We start from the raw sequence: 19,514 nt of genomic DNA on the forward strand, positions 1-19,514 counted from the left end.
GTTGTAAACTTAGGACACACCAAACACTAAAGCTAGTGTTGTAAACTTAGGACACACCGAACACTAAAGTTAATGTTGTAAACTTAGGACACACCAAACACTAAAGTTAATGTTGTAAACTTAGGACACACCAAACACTAAAGCTAGTGTTGTAAACTCAGGACACACCAAACACTAAAGCTAGTGTTTATAGCTGGGACACACTGACACAAAAGCTGAGTGTTGTGAAAGCTTGGACACCAAACACTAAAGCTAATGTTGTAAAACTCAGGACACACCAAACACTAAAGCTAGTGTTTGTAAACTTAGAGACACACCAAACACTAATGCTAGTGTTACAGCAGAAACTTAGGACACACCAAACACTAAAGTTAATGTTGTAAACTCAGGACACACCAAACACTAAAGTTAATATTGTAAACTAATATTTAAACTCAGGACACACCAAACACAAAGCTAATATTTGTAAACTCAGGACACCAAAACACTAAAGCTAGTGTTGTAAACTCGAGACACACACCAAACACTAAAGCTAATGTTGTAACTCAGGACACCAAACACTAAAGCTAATATTTGTAAACTTAGGACACATGACATAAAGCTAATGTTGTAAACTTAGGACACACCAAACACTAAAGCTAGTGTTGTAAACTCAGGACACACCAAACACTAAAGCTAATGTTGTAAACTCAGGACACACCAAACACTAAAGCTAGTGCTGTAAACTTAGGACACACCAAACACTAAAGCTAGTGTTGTAAACTTAGGACACCACAGTTTGTCTCGTGAACTTTGGACATTTAACTTTCAGTATTGAACATGTTAACTAAGGAATTAATCCTCCTCATCACTGTCGGGAGTTTAGCCTGTAATCAATGTTTAATAAAATATAATAAAAGGTCCTGCACAAATGAATTTAAATACTGTAGTTTGCTATAAAAGTTTTTGTTTTCTATGATTTTTCTTTTACAGAAAATGAATTTAATGGTAAACTCGCCAAGATTTTCAAAGGGATTTTTATAATTTCTTCATCAACATTGGCAGTGGCTTTTCATTTTTCTGGGGGCTCCTGTAGTGCCAGATGATAACTTTTTGAAAAATAAAGGAAGAAAATTCAGCAGAGCACAAAGTAAACAATCACCAAAAATAAGGAAGTTACTACACCGTTTCCCAACAACAACGGTTAGTAACCAAGCCTAAGCAAAGGACCCTAATGGAAGTACACATCTTATTTTACTTTTACTTTTATCCTCTTCACCACTGATCAGCTCGTTAGCTACTTGGGCGGTCGGTCGCGTCTCTGTTACGCACTGTTGGCAAGTAAAAGTGCACTGGCTCCTGAGTGTATCTCAACCTGCTCCAACGCTTGTCAAGTCTGGTCTTGAAAGAGCCCACAGTCGTTGCCTTCACAACACTCTGGCAGATTGTTCTTCACAACTCTCACTGCGAAAAAGTTTTGTTAGCTATCCTTGGTCGAATTGCCTTACTGTTTACCATTGTTTGTATACCTACAGTGTATGTCCAGGTACACTGGAAATTGTATCCCTGCGTTGTTAGTATGCATGAAGAACTGTATCCCGGCGTTGTCTATATACATGCTGAAGCAACCGTAAAATTCTATGACGATTTTACTGAATATATCTATCTATCTACTTTCATTTCTAAAACAAGGCTGCATAAGGTCTTAATGGTAAAAAAAAATATTACAATCTTCTAATCATTGATTGGTTGACAACAAAACCTGATTATAAGGCCATTGAAAAAATATGTTTGGCGATGATAACATAATTTAATGACTCATAAGAGACTTAAAAAGTTAGTGTATTTATTTCAAATGACAAAATTTGGTCCAATTTTGGTAAGGTAGTTTGAGTCCCAATATATGCACTCCGATCACTGGTGAAGATGATAAAGTAACCATCCACCGAACATTTCACTCCTTGGTAAATTTACTCTCAGAAAAAAAAAATTAAATAAAGACAAATAAACTGCATTAAAAGTGAATACATTTGGAAACTTTATGAACATTAAAAAGTAACATTTAGAATTACCGTGAAAAGTGATACAAGTTACTCTTAAAAAGTAGATCTCATCTGTATTACCTCTATCAAAAAGTCGAGTGTTTGTGATTGTTAGTTAGAATGAACCGTTTTCGAGACTTGCCTCGAGAATTACAATTTATATCATCTGTAGCAAGTGATTAGCAATACAGGCTTTATACTGTTTCCAGAAAGTTTGGCTTATGGCACATGTGGTGTATATGTTCAACACATACAGACCAAACTTGACTAACTTACCGTCAGCAGGAGACCCAGTAAGTGGCTGACGTAGGCGGTGCAGGAGCAGTGTAAACATTCCGTTCGTTGCTGTGGTTGATTGACTCATCGATACGTTTGATTGAAATGGCGGTCCTATTGATGTTTTTATGGATTAGTGCACTTCTGGTCTTAACTGTGCGCCTTGAAGCTGCCCAGTAATGAGATGGAGTTTCTGGTTTTCAGCTGAGATCAGTTTAAGTCATTGTTTTTGTGTTAAGAAAAAAATAAACCCCATTGGGAAATATCACATAAATATAGAAGTCTTACGATTCTCCCGGGCAGTAAATATTTTCCTTCTTTGACGCCATTTAGGGTCCATCAGGAAGTTTTAATTGACGGCGTATAAGTTACTGGGTCGTTAAAAACTGATTATGACTCACAGTTGTTTACACCCACATCTAATACCTGCAGCCTACGTAAACTCAGTCATTCAGAACACGTGTTGGATTTGCCTTGTAGTCTACAGGTACCGTATATGAAAGTCTCCAGGCTGGGTGGAGGCTAATACTCCATCTATATTTAACAAGAGTATCTTGGCACAATGTTGCTCGCCCCCATAACCTTAGTGAGGAGAACCAAGTCTTGCTGTGGTACACTGAGCACGTGCCCAGCCTCGTCCCCACAATGGAAAGTGCTTACAAAAGCTGTATCGATGAGTGACGTGGGCTCGAATCCTGTGGAGGCAGCAGTGTTATTTGTACATTTCACTCATGTAATTGTGGGTTTATGTGTGTATATTAAGCTTGTTATTAATTCAAAAGCATTGCGGCAAGCTCATGCCATTCTGCGTCCTTTGTACTGGAAAACATACGAGACCGTGAAATGACCTTAATGTGCGTGGGTGTGCTTATGTCCACAGTATATATATATATATATATATATATATATATATATATATATATATATATATATATATATATATATATATATATATATATATATACTGTCTTGAATAAATACGAAAGCTAAGGTACTCCAGTGTTTCCCTTTTCCTGAGTGAAATGTATTAAGACTAGCGGACTAATCCGTAATAGTAGATCTACATAAATAATGGTGAAATTTGTGGTTGATATAACAAACACTATACATCACTCACACGACAACCTTCATTGGTCAGCAATAAAGAAAATCACTTTCTTCTTTCGTAACTTCATATATTATGTATCTCGAGGCTTATCTTTGAATTTGTTTAATATTATTACAATTTTAATGTGGATAGGCAAATTATTCTATTCCTTCTTAGTTATGCACCAATGCTACAAGCTTGTAGTTTAACACTTCATTGGACATCATCGAGGAATAGTTCACCATATATTGGGTACGTTTGTGTAATTAGATCAAGATCAAAGTCATCATCACATTCCTACTAATACTTTAGGTAAGTTAGCGGCAGTGAACTGTCACAGCTGACTGATGACAACGAATCCCTGTCGGCAGACTGAGTAAAGAGGTCACAGTGAAAACCCTCAACATAGCCTCATCAATACTATTAACCAATGAATTATATGTATTTGTACTACTTGCTGACAGACACCATCAACATCTCCAGGTCACCACCAGCAACACCTCGGACAGCCATAGTATAATTGAGAAAATATTTGTATTCGCAAATACTGTGTCAGTCTCTATTAATGTTGGTTCCTCTTAAAATTACTTTAATCAAACTTAGTCCACCTTGAGGAAGAATCATCTAAGTGTGATTCAAGATGAACCATAGTTAACAAAACAATAAAGGACATTTCAGTTATGTTTTGAAACAAATAAAGAAACAATTTTAGGCATTGTAGATTTCCTTTAGGATTTCCAGTTTCTCCCCTTCGCCCTGTGTCGACTTATATATAGGAATAAACTTACAAGTATGATTTTGTTTTAAAATAATAATATTCTGATCAAAAACATTAATCATACGCCAACGTTGTGAATTATACGACGGGAGATGAGGTTATAATAATTCTTTTGTTCTCTCCTTTGTTATTCTATGAATTTGTAGTAGCCTGTGAGTACATGAACTAGGACAATGTACAAACTCCTTCACTTGACAACACGACACCAACCAAATTTATGACCCCGAGGTTATCGACAAATATTTGGAATCTGAGGGATTGACGGCCCCCCCTCCCCCAATCACCACCATCTGCTGCATTCATTTATAACCACTTTTAAGCATTGCATTCAAAATTCCGTGACATTACAAACAAAACTCATAAATTTCACACCAATTTTCGTTACATTACAAGTTAAAATTAAATTTCGCTTTATACAAAAGATGACCAACAACAAATGATTGTAAACTAAAACTCACCCCATCAGTATCTAATATTCCTGTCATGAATCCTTAGTCGAGACCGCTCGGGATTACGGAGCGTTCTCTTGAATCAGGTATTGGGGATTTCATTAAAGCTCACATAAATCCAGGTGTATTGTATATATTGTATTCTAATTACATTATTTTAACTATTTTGGAGTAATATGACATGTAAAGTATATTTATTTAGTTGATTTATTCTAATTAGTCAGTTTCTGCATAAGAGCCATTAGACTAGTTACTGTGATCAACCCAGAGAGCTTAAATTCCCTCCATCCTCCTGTCGGGTTGTGAAAAGCCGGTTGAGAGTCAGTGTTACTCCTGATGCCAACTGCTGGCCACTGGAGCTGCTTCCTCAATCCTCTTGGTGTTGTCTGGGTATTTATTTTCTTTATTTATGTGGCTGTCCTGTATTGAACTCAGCAGGTAAGTTATTATTGTTAGGATGTTTAATAAGAACTTAAATTCTGTTACCATTCTGTTTTGCCTTGAAGTGTTCGTGTGCGAGTATTCATTGTAAATATATTGATTTGCTTTCAGTGTATTTTTCACTCTGGGTTTTCTCCTTCACAATTAAACAACAATTGATCCATTGAAGCCTGTCTAGAGCACTTTGTAGTAAGTGCATTTAACTAATTTTATTACGGATAAGTATTCTTCCAACCTGACTTATTATAGATATGTAATAATTCCCCACAAGTAAAACTTGAATCGGCAGTTCCCCAAACATTAACTTGAGGTCACATTACTTATACCGTGTTCACAATCTGTTCGGACAGAACCTGACCGAAGAGCACCAACTACGATTTGTGTGGGAAATACAGTAATTATCAAGTCGAGGCTTGACGTGTGTGAGACTTGGCGACGCAGATTGAAAAACTAGTGAGAAAGTATCTTGGATCCTTTTTTATATACACACTAACAGGGTCGGGCTGAGGGGGTGTTCTGTGGTTCCTGATCCCCCTCACCCTTTCACTCAGAAATTCCAAGACTTTCTCTGTAATGCAGTATTGCACTCTGACGTTTTTGTTTAGTAAAAATTATATATTTTTGACTTTAGAATGTTAAGTGCACATGGCCGCAAAAGGGCCACAACTTCTTGGGCCTCCCTTTTCCATATTCACAGAACTTCCCCTGAATATTTTTTTTACCGTTATATAAGCCAAGTTCTATGAAATTATCGAAGAAAATAATACACTCAATATATTCTTAATCGGCTAACACACCTGAGGATAAACTGTTAATCGAATAGCATGCCACCTTCTCTCTTCGTGTAACGCATCACTCAAAAAAACACCTCTACTGCGTGAATTGATTCAATAACTCTTTGTAACTTTCATAAATAATAAGGCATAATAAATACAGAATAGACACGGGCACGATAGCCAGCTGGGTCAGCTACTCATTTGTAATCAGGACACCGTCTGTCGTACAGGATAAGTACGAGTAATATAAATACAGGAGCTTATCATAAAGGTAAATAAACTCCTGCTAGGAGTCCTTATTCTTTCTCGCAATATAATAAATCACTTGATTTTCACACGAATTTCCGAGAAAAATGTTATTTCTAGCGTTCACAAAATGCCTCGTCAACTCGATAAAAGTGAACGTAACTTACAAACATTAAGAACGAAAATATTGATGATCGAGCGAGCAGCTCACTTAGGGCAGCACTGAGGCAATGAACGAGACTTGCGCTAAAATTTTCCAAGCTCGGGCAGACAGAGAGCATTTCCAAGTAGCCTGCTGGACGGCGGGGGTGGATGGGGCGGGGAGGCAGGAGGGGCGGTGTCATGGAGGGAGAGTCAACAGGTAAGCGGTGTATCCAGTCAGTGGCATACAGGCGGGTGCCTCGGCAGTACCACTGGTTGACAGTTAGGACAGAAGGTCTGATTGACGGAATAGATAAAGTCCCTCGAAGTCAAAATGATCTCTCCCTCACTGGTCGTGCTGGTGGTGGCCGTCCTAGTGACCACCACGCCCACAGTTGGTGAGGAAGTGCACGATATGGAGGGCGTGGACGCAGGGGGCGTGGTAGAGCAGATGCTGGGGCAGCAGGAGCATGGGTGTCACCTTGTGGTCATCACCACCGCCCAACACTCCTCTGTGTTCTCCAGCATCGTCAGGTGAAAGTCTCCCCAGTGTTATAATTTTACTTTCGTCGTTATTCCCTTCAGGTGCATCAGCGACCTATGCTTAACAAACATATGTTTTAATCTTTTCTGCACTTTACTCCAACGGAAATTCAGAATATAAAGACAATATTTTACATTATACCACAGCAACATAACCTTCGGTCACCATCTCATTATAAATCAACATTCATTCAGATTACTTTGACAGACTTGTAGGTGTTACACCGACAGATCACCAGCATACATAGTTAACCGTAAGTATGAATATGGGCGTCTTAAGGTACTCGAACCCATAAAGCTCTCAAACAGTCTTCTAGCAGTACGGCATTCAGTTTTCGATAATGTTACCGTGTATATATTGTAATATTATCAGTATTAATATTTGCCCTATTGACTCCCATATTTTTATAAAATGTCTGTACAGACACACTTTGTCTAACTGTTTTGAAGCGTGGCTCGAGTATTGTTTCAGTAATATTCCATTTTATGAAACTGATTCGAATGATACTTAACAGTTTCGAGTTTGGAACTGTTCAAAATAAACTTAAAAGTAGGATTAAAGTACAAAAAAGGAAGGTTTCCCAGCCCTTTTTTATAGGTGCTTCAAGTCATATTAATATTTTACTGTATCTCGTGCGCATCAGGGAAGGTGATAATCCATAGCAATATTTTTCTCTATTCCACATATCAGGAAAGGTGTTCAGTCAACATTAATATATTTGCTCTAGTGTTCAGTTCCAAACGTATATCTTCATTTACTGCTGTTGATGACTCGTGTAATTATTAGCCTAGTACTGTTTAAAGTAACGAGGTTGTTGAGTAGTAATAGTCATGCAAAGGATTAATAGCCTATTCTAATTGGATACTCGCCCAAAGAAGTATTCTTATTAGCTAGTGTTCTATTCTCTTGACACCAGGGTTAACGTACGGGAAGGAAGGTGACCACTGAGTTACTGACCTGCCAGTGCACTTGTGGACACCACCGACATCAGGCGGTTCACACCATCACTCGTGAAGTCTACTTAGAGCGACAGTAATCTTTGAGTTGAATTTGAACCAGTAGTGAAGAACCTTGAGCCTCCACTTTTTATATAGGCGTAGTTTCGTTACTTGAAAGCATCCGCCCCTGGCTCGTACACCAGGTAGTGGTGATGAATGGTCTTTTAATTCTTGCGCCCAAACCAGCCTTTTTTTTTTATTCTTGTTAGACACGTCAGCGATGGTGGTCAAGCGAGTCTGTTGGTGGAGGCTGACGTCTTGTTTCGTCAGCACCAATCATCCCAGAACCAATTGACTCTCAATCAGTCGGCTCGGAATCAATTGGCCCAGGACCAGCTGCTCCAGGGGATGTGGGGAGACCTAAAGACCACTTGTCGTACCGTCATCGTGGACGGCACCATTAACCACACCAGCCACGCCTTAAGGTACTGTTCACAATATAACACTGATATATTATGTTTCCTGCGGTTTTGATTGCGCCTCGTTTGACATAAATAACTTCAGTGATAGAGCCAAGCCGGCGCCATACTAGCACGCTTGGAGTTCTTGGATGAATTTTCCTAATTGACATTTATCTGAACGTGTCGTCAGACGGTAACCTTCGGCCTGGCGCTCCTGATTTAAACAAACAAACTTACGATATTTAGGAATATCAACAATGACATCCCAGTTTGACACGGCCAATTGTCTGCTGAAATATGAACAATAGTTGGCAGGCAAAGGGTAAAGGGAGGAAGGCGCACGTTTTGGTGAATGCATGTTGGTCTTGTGAACATTATTTTACCATCTTCAATGGGGTACAGCTACAACGCATCTATACATTGCTCCAACAATACTAAAAGGAGCAGAAACCAGTCCTTCAGGTTTCTAAAGGATCCAGTAAGGAGCAACATTGACCTCCTACTGTTAATGTTGACAGTTCAGTGGTTTGTGGTACTCTATTTAATGCATTTAGTATTGTTAACGATCCACCATTTAGAATTGCTAGTTAACTTCAGAGTATCAATCACTGGCCATGAGGTAAATAAGGTGTATAAACATAATTGCTTTGTTGCCCGTTCAGTAGGCCGCACGGGGGTCAAGAAGAAGTTAGTGGGTGTAGGAACACGGCGAGCAGAGGCCCTATATATATATCTATATATATATATATATATATATATATATATATATATATATATATATATATATATATATATATATATATATATATATATATATATATATATATATATATATATATATATATATATATATATATATATATATATATATATATATATATATATATATATATATATATATATATATATATATATATATATATATATATATATATATATATATATATATTTATTTATTTATTTATATAATATATATTATATATATATATATATATATATATATATATATATATATATACAGTAATATATATAATATATATATATTTTTTTACGGGAATTAGCCACCCGGGCACAGGTCAAACGACCCACAACGGAGCCTGGGGGGCGAAAAAAAAGAACGGAAAGAAATTGAAAATATAGAAAAAAAGGTTATACTGTATTAATCTACACCACGAAGATGCCGGAAAACCAGCTTTTTAAAGTGAGACAGATTGTAAGAGCATGGAAACACAGAAGAAGGCAGAGCATTCCACAGTTTGGCTGTGTGAGGAAAGAAGGAGGTACTATAACGGGTTATTCTCGTGTGACCGACATCCACAGAGAAATGGTGGGCACCGCGGGCAAGACGTGTGTTACGAACCCACGGCCTTACCGGCGGTACACAGGATGCCAAATCCCCTCAACATTGCCCGTTAAAGTACCTGTAAAAGAGAGAGACTGAAGCAACATTGCGGCGAAGAGAAAGGGGAGAGAGATTGTCGACTAAAGGAGGAGAGTTAATAAGACGAAATGCCTTTGATTCCACCCTATCTAATAGTTGGACAGAAGAAGAGCCACCCCAGATATGAGAGCAGTATTCCAAGTTAGGACGAATGAATCCCTTATATACTTGGAGCAACTGCTCAGGAGTGAAGTAGCTGCGGCATCTGTACAACATTCCCAACTTTCGGGAGGCAGCTTCAGTTATACTAAGGATGTGTGATTTCCAGGACATATTGGAGGAAATGGTGAGGCCTAACATATTTATTTCAGAATTTGGGGGGATGATAGTGTCCTGAAATGTAATTGGTGGGAGATCGTCTACTTTACAAAGTGTAATTGGTAAATATTGAGTTTTGTTACTATTGAACTTTACCAAGTTTGTATCTCCCCATTCAGAGATGCTGCACAGATCCGCGTTGATAGAAGTAATGATATCATTTCTAGAAACAGATCTAGTTTGAGAGTTAGGAGGAAGGGGAAAATGTGAGGAAGAGTGAAGAGTAGAATCATCGGCGTAAGAATGGATAGAATTAGTTGTAGTGTGAAGTAAATCATTGATAAAAAGGAAGGAAGAGAGTTGGTGAAAGAACAGAACCCTGTGGGACGCCACTATTGGTAGAGAAAGAGCGAGAAATCGATCCCTGGACAACAACTGCCATGGATCGATTCTCAAGGAAGCTAGAGATGAGAGAACAAAGTGGGGGAGAGAAACCAAAAGAGGGAAGTTTAGATAGCAAAGACTTGTGCCATACCCTGTCAAATGCTTTGGAGATGTCGAGGGCCACGACAAAAGTTTCCCCATAATCCCTAAGAGAGGATGACCAAAGATGGGTGCAATAGGAGAGCAGATCACCAGTAGATCTTGCCTGGCGAAAGCCATACTGGTGATCCGACAAAAGAGAAAGGCGTTCAAGGTGACGGAGAAAATGGGAGTTCAAGATAGTTTCGAAAATCTTAGAGAGGGATGAAGTTAGGGCAATGGGGCGATAGTTAGAGGGATTAGAATGGTCACCCTTCTTCGGGATGGGCTGAACCAAGGCATGCTTCCAAGAAGAAGGAAAAGTTTTGGTTTTGAGGCAAAGGCGAAAGAGGCGAGCAAGCACAGGGGCCAGGGCTTCAGCACACTCCCTCAGAACACGAGGGGGTATTCCGTCCGGTCCATGCGCCTTACTCACATCCAACCTGGATAACACACCGGCAACCCTGCGAGTGGAGATTATAGGAAAGTGCATAGGTTCAGTAGGAGGTGCAGGGGTAGGAGGGGTAGAGTGGGAATCGTCTAAGGTGGAATTAGAGGAGAATAAGGTGCCAAAGAGGTTGGCTTTCTCAGGGGGAGAGTTGGCTATAGAGTTATTGGGACGGAAGAGGGGAGGAAAAGAAGGCGTGCAGAAGTTGTTACAGATGTTTTTAGTTAAGGACCAGAAGGATTTACTAGAGGAAGAATTAGTCAGGACAGCGGTCTTTCTTTTAATAAAATTCCGCTTGGCCCTACGAAGAATAGCCTTACAACGATTCCTAGAAGTAATGAAAGAGGTGTGGGTAATAGGAGAAGGAGATAGTTTCATAGCTCGATATGCCCTATCTCTCACCCTGCAAGCAAGAGAGCAGGAGCGATCAAACCATGATTGTAATGTGAAAGTTTTGGTGAGATATATATATATATATATATATATATATATATATATATATATATATATATATATATATATATATATATATATATATATATATATATATATATATATATATATATATATATATATATATATATATATATATATATATATATATATATCCTGTACAACAAAGCACCAAGTCAACACACTGCAACAATTCGACTGGAATCTAAGATTAAATTTAGAATAAATATCAAGTGCAAATAAATGTTATTTGAATGTCAAAGTGATCAAATGAATTTCAATATCATTATACACAGCTGCAAGAAATCTATATTTAACTACATCATCAACAACAATAATCCAAAAGTTCTCGGTAACATTCAACAATAATCAATGGCACAATTGTTTCGGTGGTCCGCTGGGTGGCCGCCGGGGAGTACTTTACCTTTACTTCTTCCTGCAATTTATTTCTGGTAATAATACCAGTATAACTTTACTGCGGTTCTAGTGGACGTATTCCACAATTCACAATTTTGTTCAATTGGCAATAAGTCAGTTGAATCCAAGTGGAAATAAAGAACCCAAGTGGCAAATGTTGTTAAGATTAGACCCCAAATTCGTTTTACTGTGAGGCGACTTTTACCCTCAGGCGATAAATATCAATATGATGGAAATAAAAAATTAATTCAACAATATATCAGCAAAATAGACCAACACTGGAAAGCTGTTTATATTTTTTGTCAAATATAAATCGCTGTTGGGACACTAATGCATTAATCTCTCGCCTACAGGTTGTTGGAAATGGCGAGATTGTGGCAGCGACCGATGACAGGAGTAGTGGTGGTGGGTGAGGAGGCCAGAGGGAAGACCATCCTCCTGCATCCTAGTCTCCGCAACGCCCTCCACGCTCTCTACCTCGCCCTCGAAGACCTAGACCTCCACACTCAACCTTGGAAAAATATTTCTCTCGTGAAGAGTGCGGGGAAGGGAGGTCAGTATACTGTACCGTCTTTTTGAGGACAACTTGTAATCAGGTGAGTTACCTCTTGAGACGAATGAGAAGATGAAACCTTGTTATTGAAGTAACGCTTTGAGAGAAAATAAATACTCTTATACAATTCGGTACTCCTCCAGCAGGAGGTCGGCGTAGAGGCGTGAGCGTGTACAAGAGGTGCATGTACTGTAGAAGAGGCGATGCTGGGGTCCGTCTCTTCCACCGGTGGAACAGCAATGCTTCCATCTACGAGCTCCCTCACGACCTTCTCGTGCACAGTGAGTAGCCTAGGTGGGAAAAGGAACAATTGTTAAAAAAATACACAAACAACTTCGATGTCGGGAATATGTCATGGCCAACCATGTCACTATAACCGAGCACGAGGGTGAACCACGCACTGTAGTGTTCAAACGATAGGACTGACTGCTGTGTGGGGGGTCTGGGATACCTTCAAGGCTTATTTTACCCAATTCTAAATACAAAAAAATGTCCTATTTCTTCAGACAAACTTGAGGACTTAATGGGCTATAAGATGAAGATCCTGACGATGAGGTTCTTCCCATATGTGGACTACGAGAAGGACACGGAGGAGCCAGGTACCACCGTCACCCTCAAGGACTCTCTTAGCTCCAGGATGCTCGACATCTTATCTGCATCACTCAACTTTACGTAAGAAATCATCAATGTCTTAATGGTGCGAATGATTCTTAACTGTAAGACCCATAAAAAAACACAACCGTCTGTTCACGTTTTAGGAGTTTTCGTAGCCTATATCTTCCTGTTGTTACATTGTTAATCTAACTTACCGCAGTGAGAATTAGTTTTCTACTTCTTATTTATTATTCACAACACTGACAGATACGAGATCCGTGAGCAGCGGGAAAACGTGTGGGGTCTGGTGCAGGAGAATGGCTCCTTCAGCGGCCTGGTGGGGAACTTGGAGAGGGAGGAGACCGACTGTTCCACCTTAATGGGTCCTTCCCCTAAGCGCATCAAAGTGATAGGCTTTACTAGAGCGTATCCCTCAGACCAGCTCATTGTGATCTCCCTCAAGCCTACACTCCTGCCTCAGCACCTCGCCATTGTACGCCCGTTTACAGGTATACTTAATGTATTTTTTCCTTCATTGCACTCTATATAATTACTCTCAATGAACTGTTATTTGTAGTGTTATTTCCAATGAAAGTTTACTATAAAACTTCCACTTGTTGATTGTCATTATTGTTTATAAATAACACAAATTTCTAACGTAAGCATTTTACGACGTGTTCTGAAATAATGTACAAGAATCCACTTTAGGCCTTTAGCGATGTGGGTGGACATGTGACTAACCACCACTCCTGCAGGGGATCTGTGGGCGGGGCTGCTGGGGATGGTGGTGATCTGGTGCCTGGTTCTGTGGCTGCTACACAGGGCGTCACGCTGGACCTTCAACTGGCATCCCCTCGGCTTCACTTCTTCTCTTATGTTTGGATGGGGAGCCCTACTGGACACCGTTCCCCCTAATCCCTCCGTCAGCGTCTCCAACAGAGTAGGTGTACAAGTGGATGTGCAGATACTCTTACTTATTTATTATTACTGTTACTACCTGTATTACTGCTACTACCCTTATTATTATTATTATTATTATTATTATTATTATTATTATTATTATTATTATTATTAACGCAGGTGTTGATAGGGTGGTGGTTGATCTTCTCTCTGGTGATCAGCGCAGCGTATAAATCTTCACTGATCGCTCACCTATCAGTGCAGGGGAGAACCAAGCCCTTAGAGAACATGAGGCAGCTGGTGGAGGAGGAAGGGTGGCAGTGGAGTATTGAAAGTTGGCTCTTGTCCGGGGTGCCCCTCGAGTACTTCTCCCAACACACTGACCCCGTCGTTAAGAAGCTCTATGGCAAGATGCAGGTGTGTGTGTGTACGGTTTTTATTGTCCATTTTGTATGTGTTTTTCTGGGTAAATAAACTGTTTTGTCACTTAAAGGTGTAGACTGATGGTGGTAAACACTATGTATCTCAGTCTTTCCCTCTACGTGACCCTGTGTAGCGGTTGAACGTGGAGGAGGCGCTGCAGAAGGTGATGGGTGGAAAGTTTGGTCACATCATCTTCAGGAACTACATGAACGTGATCCTCGCCGCCCATCACACCGACGCCCGCGGCCACACGCCCTTCTACGTGGGTAAGGAGGGGCTCTCCATCTTCGCCTCCTTCGGTTGGGGATTTAGGTGAGTGTCGGTGATCTTGTGCTTAATTTTATTAATTTTATTTTTTACCAATATCCCTTCGGTATTATTTATCTTCCCGGGAATATAAAGATACATTTGTCATAAAGGAAATTAATGTGCTTGAAATTTAACGGGATTGTCTTCCGGTCTGTGTTAAATATTTGGTTTCTGCTTTATAACTTGACCTTTTTGGGGTTTTAATTACGTTATATATATAGAGGAGTTTGCTGAAAGAAGAACCGGTAATCTTTCCCTTGAGATTTGCCAGATAAGTCAGAGAATTGTATCATAATTTTATTGATAACGAAAGTAATTACTATTCCACCATAAGCGTTTGAAGACTTTAGCAATTGAAGTGTATTAATACATATCCTCATCACATCTTACCGCAGCACACACAAATGCCACTTCCAGCAGTACGACACTCAGCTCTCCTCACTCCAGCCGCTCTGTGAAACGATTGCACAGTATAGTTGTTAATATTTCTGTAAAAACATAAAACCTTTAATTCTCCTCCTGATTCTATTATCTTTATATTTTCATGAACAGTTAACTCGTGCTGACTGTCAAATGTCCTTTATATTTTTCAAAATTGTTATATAATAGTTTGGAGAGCTTAGCCAAAACATGTACAGTATATTATTGTTGGTTTTGGTAAAGCTACTTTGTATAATTCCTGAAAAGCCACAATATAGGGAGTGACTTGCAATATAAAACGGGGAGTGACTTGCAATGTAAAACGGGGAGTGACTTGCAATGTAAAACGGGGAGTGACTTGCAATGTAAAACGGGGAGTGACTTGCAATGTAAAACGGGGAGTGACTTGCAATGTAAAACGGGGAGTGACTTGCAATGTAAAACGGGGAGTGACTTGCAATGTAAAACGGGGAGCGACTTGCAATGTAAAACGGGGAGCGACTTGCAATGTAAAGCTGGGGAGCGACTTGCAATGTAAAGCTGGGGAGCGACTTGCAATGTAAAACGGGGAGTGACTCTGTAAAACGGGAGTGACTTGCAATGTAAAACGGGAGTGACTTGCTATGTAAACGGGGAGTGGCAATGTAAAACGGGAGTGACTTGCAGTAAACGGGGAGTGACTTGCAATAAACGGGGAGTGACTTGCAATGTAAACGGGGAATGACTTGCAATGTAAAACGGGGAGTGACTTGCAATGTAAAACGGGGAGTGACTTGCAATGTAAAACAGGGGAGTGACTTGCAATGTAAAACGGGAGTGACTTGCAATGTAAAACGGGGAGGACTGCAATGTAAAAACGGGGAGTGACTTGCAAGTAAAACGGGGAGTGACTTGCAATGTAAAACGGGGAGTGACTTGCAATGTAAACGGGGAGTGACTTGCAATGTAAAACGGGGAGTGACTTGCAATGTAAAAACGGGAGGAGCAATGTAAAACGGGGAGTGACTTGCAATGTAAAACGGGGAGTGATCAATGTAAACGGGGAGTGACTTGCAATGTAAAACGGGAGTGACTTGCAATGTAAAACGGGGAGTGACTTGCAATAAAACGGGGAGTGACTTGCAATGTAAAACGGGGAGTGACTTGCAATGTAAAAACGGGGAGTGACTTGCAATGTAAAACGGGAGTGACTTGCAATGTAAAACGGGGAGCGACTTGCAATGTAAAGCTGGGGGCGACTTGCAATGTAAAGCTGGGGAGCGACTTGCAATGTAAAGCTGGGAGCGACTTGCAATGTAAAACGGGGAGTGACTTGCAATGTAAAACGGGGAGTGACTTGCAATGTAAAACGGGGAGTGACTTGCAATGTAAAACGGGGAGTGACTTGCAATGTAAAACGGGGAGCGACTTGCAATGTAAAACGGGGAGCGACTTGCAATGTAAAGCTGGGGAGCGACTTGCAATGTAAAGCTGGGGAGCGACTTGCAATGTAAAACAATGAAAGAAGAAACTTTAAGAAAAGAGAAACGAAGAGGAAGGAAAATCACATTACCTTTATATCTTCTCGCGTTTTTAAATTTAGTACGGCTATTTTTCACTCCGTCTAAACTAAATAATGTGTTCGAGCACCGAGGTTGCATATATTGCTCCATTGTTCTTCTTTTATACCAGGGAAAGAATTATTTCAACGAAAACCGGTAACAAATCTCTGCAATTGAAAAATCCCTAGAATACGAAGTTGGAACGATATTGTCTTCGGAAAGTTAATCTAACTTCCTCAAACTTTATTTTTGACCAAATCTAATTGAATAAGACTTATTTCTTTAAACTCGTTCTTTTGTCTCGTGTAGTGTAGGTGATAGTATAGACGCCTGTGTTGAATAAATGACACGAACATTGTACTGTATTAGGCTTTGTCCGTTTACTATTTTTTTTAACTACTCTTCTTGCTTGTTGTTCTATACTTCATGGGGGGGAAAGGGCAGTGATATTCCTTAGTTTTTTTTTAGTTCGTATGTTAAATCCAAAACAACGATAATGAGATTCTGAGAGGAGTATTTGTGTGACGTTGGGTAGTGGTGGTGGAGCAGCGAGTCGACATCCCTCATTGATTGGCTGGTCGTCCCGTTACATGTCATGTGATATAATTATGCAGTCATGCACGACTCTATTAATATATCGTGTTACTGACGACATTACTCGCTGTTCACCAATTATTTAGTTTTTGGTCGATGTCGGTAGTGTTCATAATTTTTTAAACGTCGCTCTAAATTTGTTGTTGTTGATTTTTTAAAAGTTAAATTCACATGCTAAAAAAAAAGAAATATCAATTTGAGGGTGGCAACATTGTGAACTTGGAGTGGTCTCTGGTATAACGGATCACAGAAAGATTAGCTCCAAAGAATATTTCTCCATAATATCCACCACAGTAAAGCTATAATCATTGGTTGAAATAAGCTGAGGGGGGTTAATCTTCAAGTGATCAGTACACTTAAAGGACTAATCAGATATTATCAGTGGAAGTACAATACCGTGTTTTGTTTTATTAACGTACCCTAACACCACCTCTACAGGATGGGGGCGCCGTTTCAGCCCAGCTTCAAGAATGTCATGTTGAGGGTGATTGAGTCCGGAATGATAGAGAAGTGGATGGAGGAGGTAATAAGCAACAGGGTGAAGGAGATGAGAAAGAAATCTGGGATGAAAGAAAACTACGCACAGGTAACTAAAACTCACACAGTAGAGATACTGACCTGAATCAAACACGCTTTGACCTGTGTTAATCTGACCCCTGGCATTTTGACCTTACGGGTTTGCATGTAATTACAATGGATGACCTCACCTGTACAAAGTCTGATGACAATATCTCGCACTGTTTCCTTTTGTGTGTGTTCTTGACAGTGTGCCCTGAGACATCGAATACAGTAATTAATGTTGACAGTTACCAAATACCTGTTAAATCCACAGCAGGTGAGCGAGGCGCAGGTGGTGCTGGGGTTAAGCCACCTTCAGGGGCCCTTCTATCTGCTGATGCTGGGGTGGTGCCTTGCCTCCTTCACCCTACTGGGGGAGCATTTGGTCTACTCTCGCTCTACCACTCAATGATGTCGGGGAGTACCTTGTCCACGCCCTGTTGGGGGAGTACCTGGTCCACACTGCTGGGGAGTACCTGGTCCACACTGCTGGGGGAGTACCCTACCTGGTCAGCTACATCTCTGCTATCTTCGGTGTTGTAAATTTAGAAAATATAAGCTTCAACCGACTAAGTTTAGAGATCGCCATCTTTCATTGTTGTCAAATTAGAAAACCTTCCGCTTCAGTATAAGTAAAAAACATGAAAGTTCTTTGTTGTGAACTGAAAAAGTCCAAACTTCGGTGTGTTCAACTCGTAAAAGGTCTAAGACTTATCCGTACATATAATTCTAAAGTGTCAAAGCTTCAGTTGTCAGCATAGTAAATACCAAAGCTTCAATACTGTAAAGTGTAAACTCTGAAAACACAGAAGCTCTATGTATGGTAAACCCGGCAGACATCAAAGTTCCAATAATATAAACTTTGGAAACCTCGAAAACACTAGAATATGTATCATAAACTAAGAAAAAAGTATTAAATGTACAAATGACCCAAGATATAAATTGAGAACTTTTTACCTTGTATTTTATCACATTATTTTAAAGTACCATACTGTTAAAATAATGTCTCGGTTATTTGCACCTTAAGAGTCAATATCGTAAATTTATAACTCCTAAAATATTCAGTGTTGGCCATAAGGTTTGATGGCTTCTTTGAGCTGTTCTTGGTTGAGTAAAGCCTTATAATATTTGCCGCCGTTTGTATTATTTGTGTACAGTTGAACCAATGTGAAATTTCAAGTTGGTTTTGCTGAATAGAATAAGTAAATTTAGTGTCATTTTTGCGTCATTATCAGTGTAGTAATCTTCGTTATTACAGTATCATGAGAAATTCGAGTTTGTCTGTACTAACATTATCAATATTGTGAAAGTTGTCATTGTCGCAAGTATTAATCTTTGTTTACCAGTAAGCTAGTGTTGCATGCAGATATTTGTTTTATCTTCCTGTCGTCTCGTATCTTAATGTTCTACGTGATATTTATGATTTATTGATGAGCATTATATTCTAGTTTGAGTGTAATATTGCTGCATAGTTCACGTACAGTTCAGTTAATTGCTTATTGATGTATTGTACTATTACGTGTTTTAAAGATAGTTTTCTATTATTGTTGTTAATAAAGAAAATGTTTTTGAGGGTATACTTGTGTGTTTCTCAGCCTCTGACCCGGTGTGGCAAGGTGTGATTGCTGTCGTGCTGAAATTCCCTGGATTTACCTAACTTAACATTACCTGACTATTCTTGTATTCTGGTGGGAAATATCGGCATTCCGGAGGTCTCTAAAAACATTATGAATTAAGTGCACAAAAGCCCAGTACACACGGCGCGCCATACTAGTGTTGTGGTTTTGGCCCCCCCCCCCTTGTTGATAATATGCACACAGGATATCACAGACCGTTGTATACACGATCTGAGCTCCCTAGTTAGGTCACATCTCATAGACTGATCTGTTCAATTACATTGGATTCGAAGTAAAATGAAAAACATC

General features: G+C 39.6%; 1 protein-coding gene across 1 annotated transcript; it reads left to right on the forward strand.

The window, feature by feature from the left end:
- The first annotated feature begins 13,941 nt into the window (after positions 1–13,941).
- LOC121876165 lies at positions 13,942–14,483 on the forward strand. The gene is made up of 2 exons (XM_042381114.1): positions 13,942–14,161; positions 14,301–14,483. Exons 1-2 carry the CDS (start codon positions 14,033–14,035, stop codon positions 14,481–14,483), a joined length of 312 nt encoding a protein of 103 aa, XP_042237048.1. The 5' UTR covers positions 13,942–14,032.
- Positions 14,484–19,514: the final 5,031 nt, after the last annotated feature.

This window comes from Homarus americanus, unplaced genomic scaffold, assembly GCF_018991925.1.
Source record: "Homarus americanus isolate GMGI-L3 unplaced genomic scaffold, GMGI_Hamer_2.0 scaffold33468, whole genome shotgun sequence".
In the NCBI taxonomy this organism is placed as follows: Eukaryota; Metazoa; Arthropoda; class Malacostraca; order Decapoda; family Nephropidae; genus Homarus; species Homarus americanus.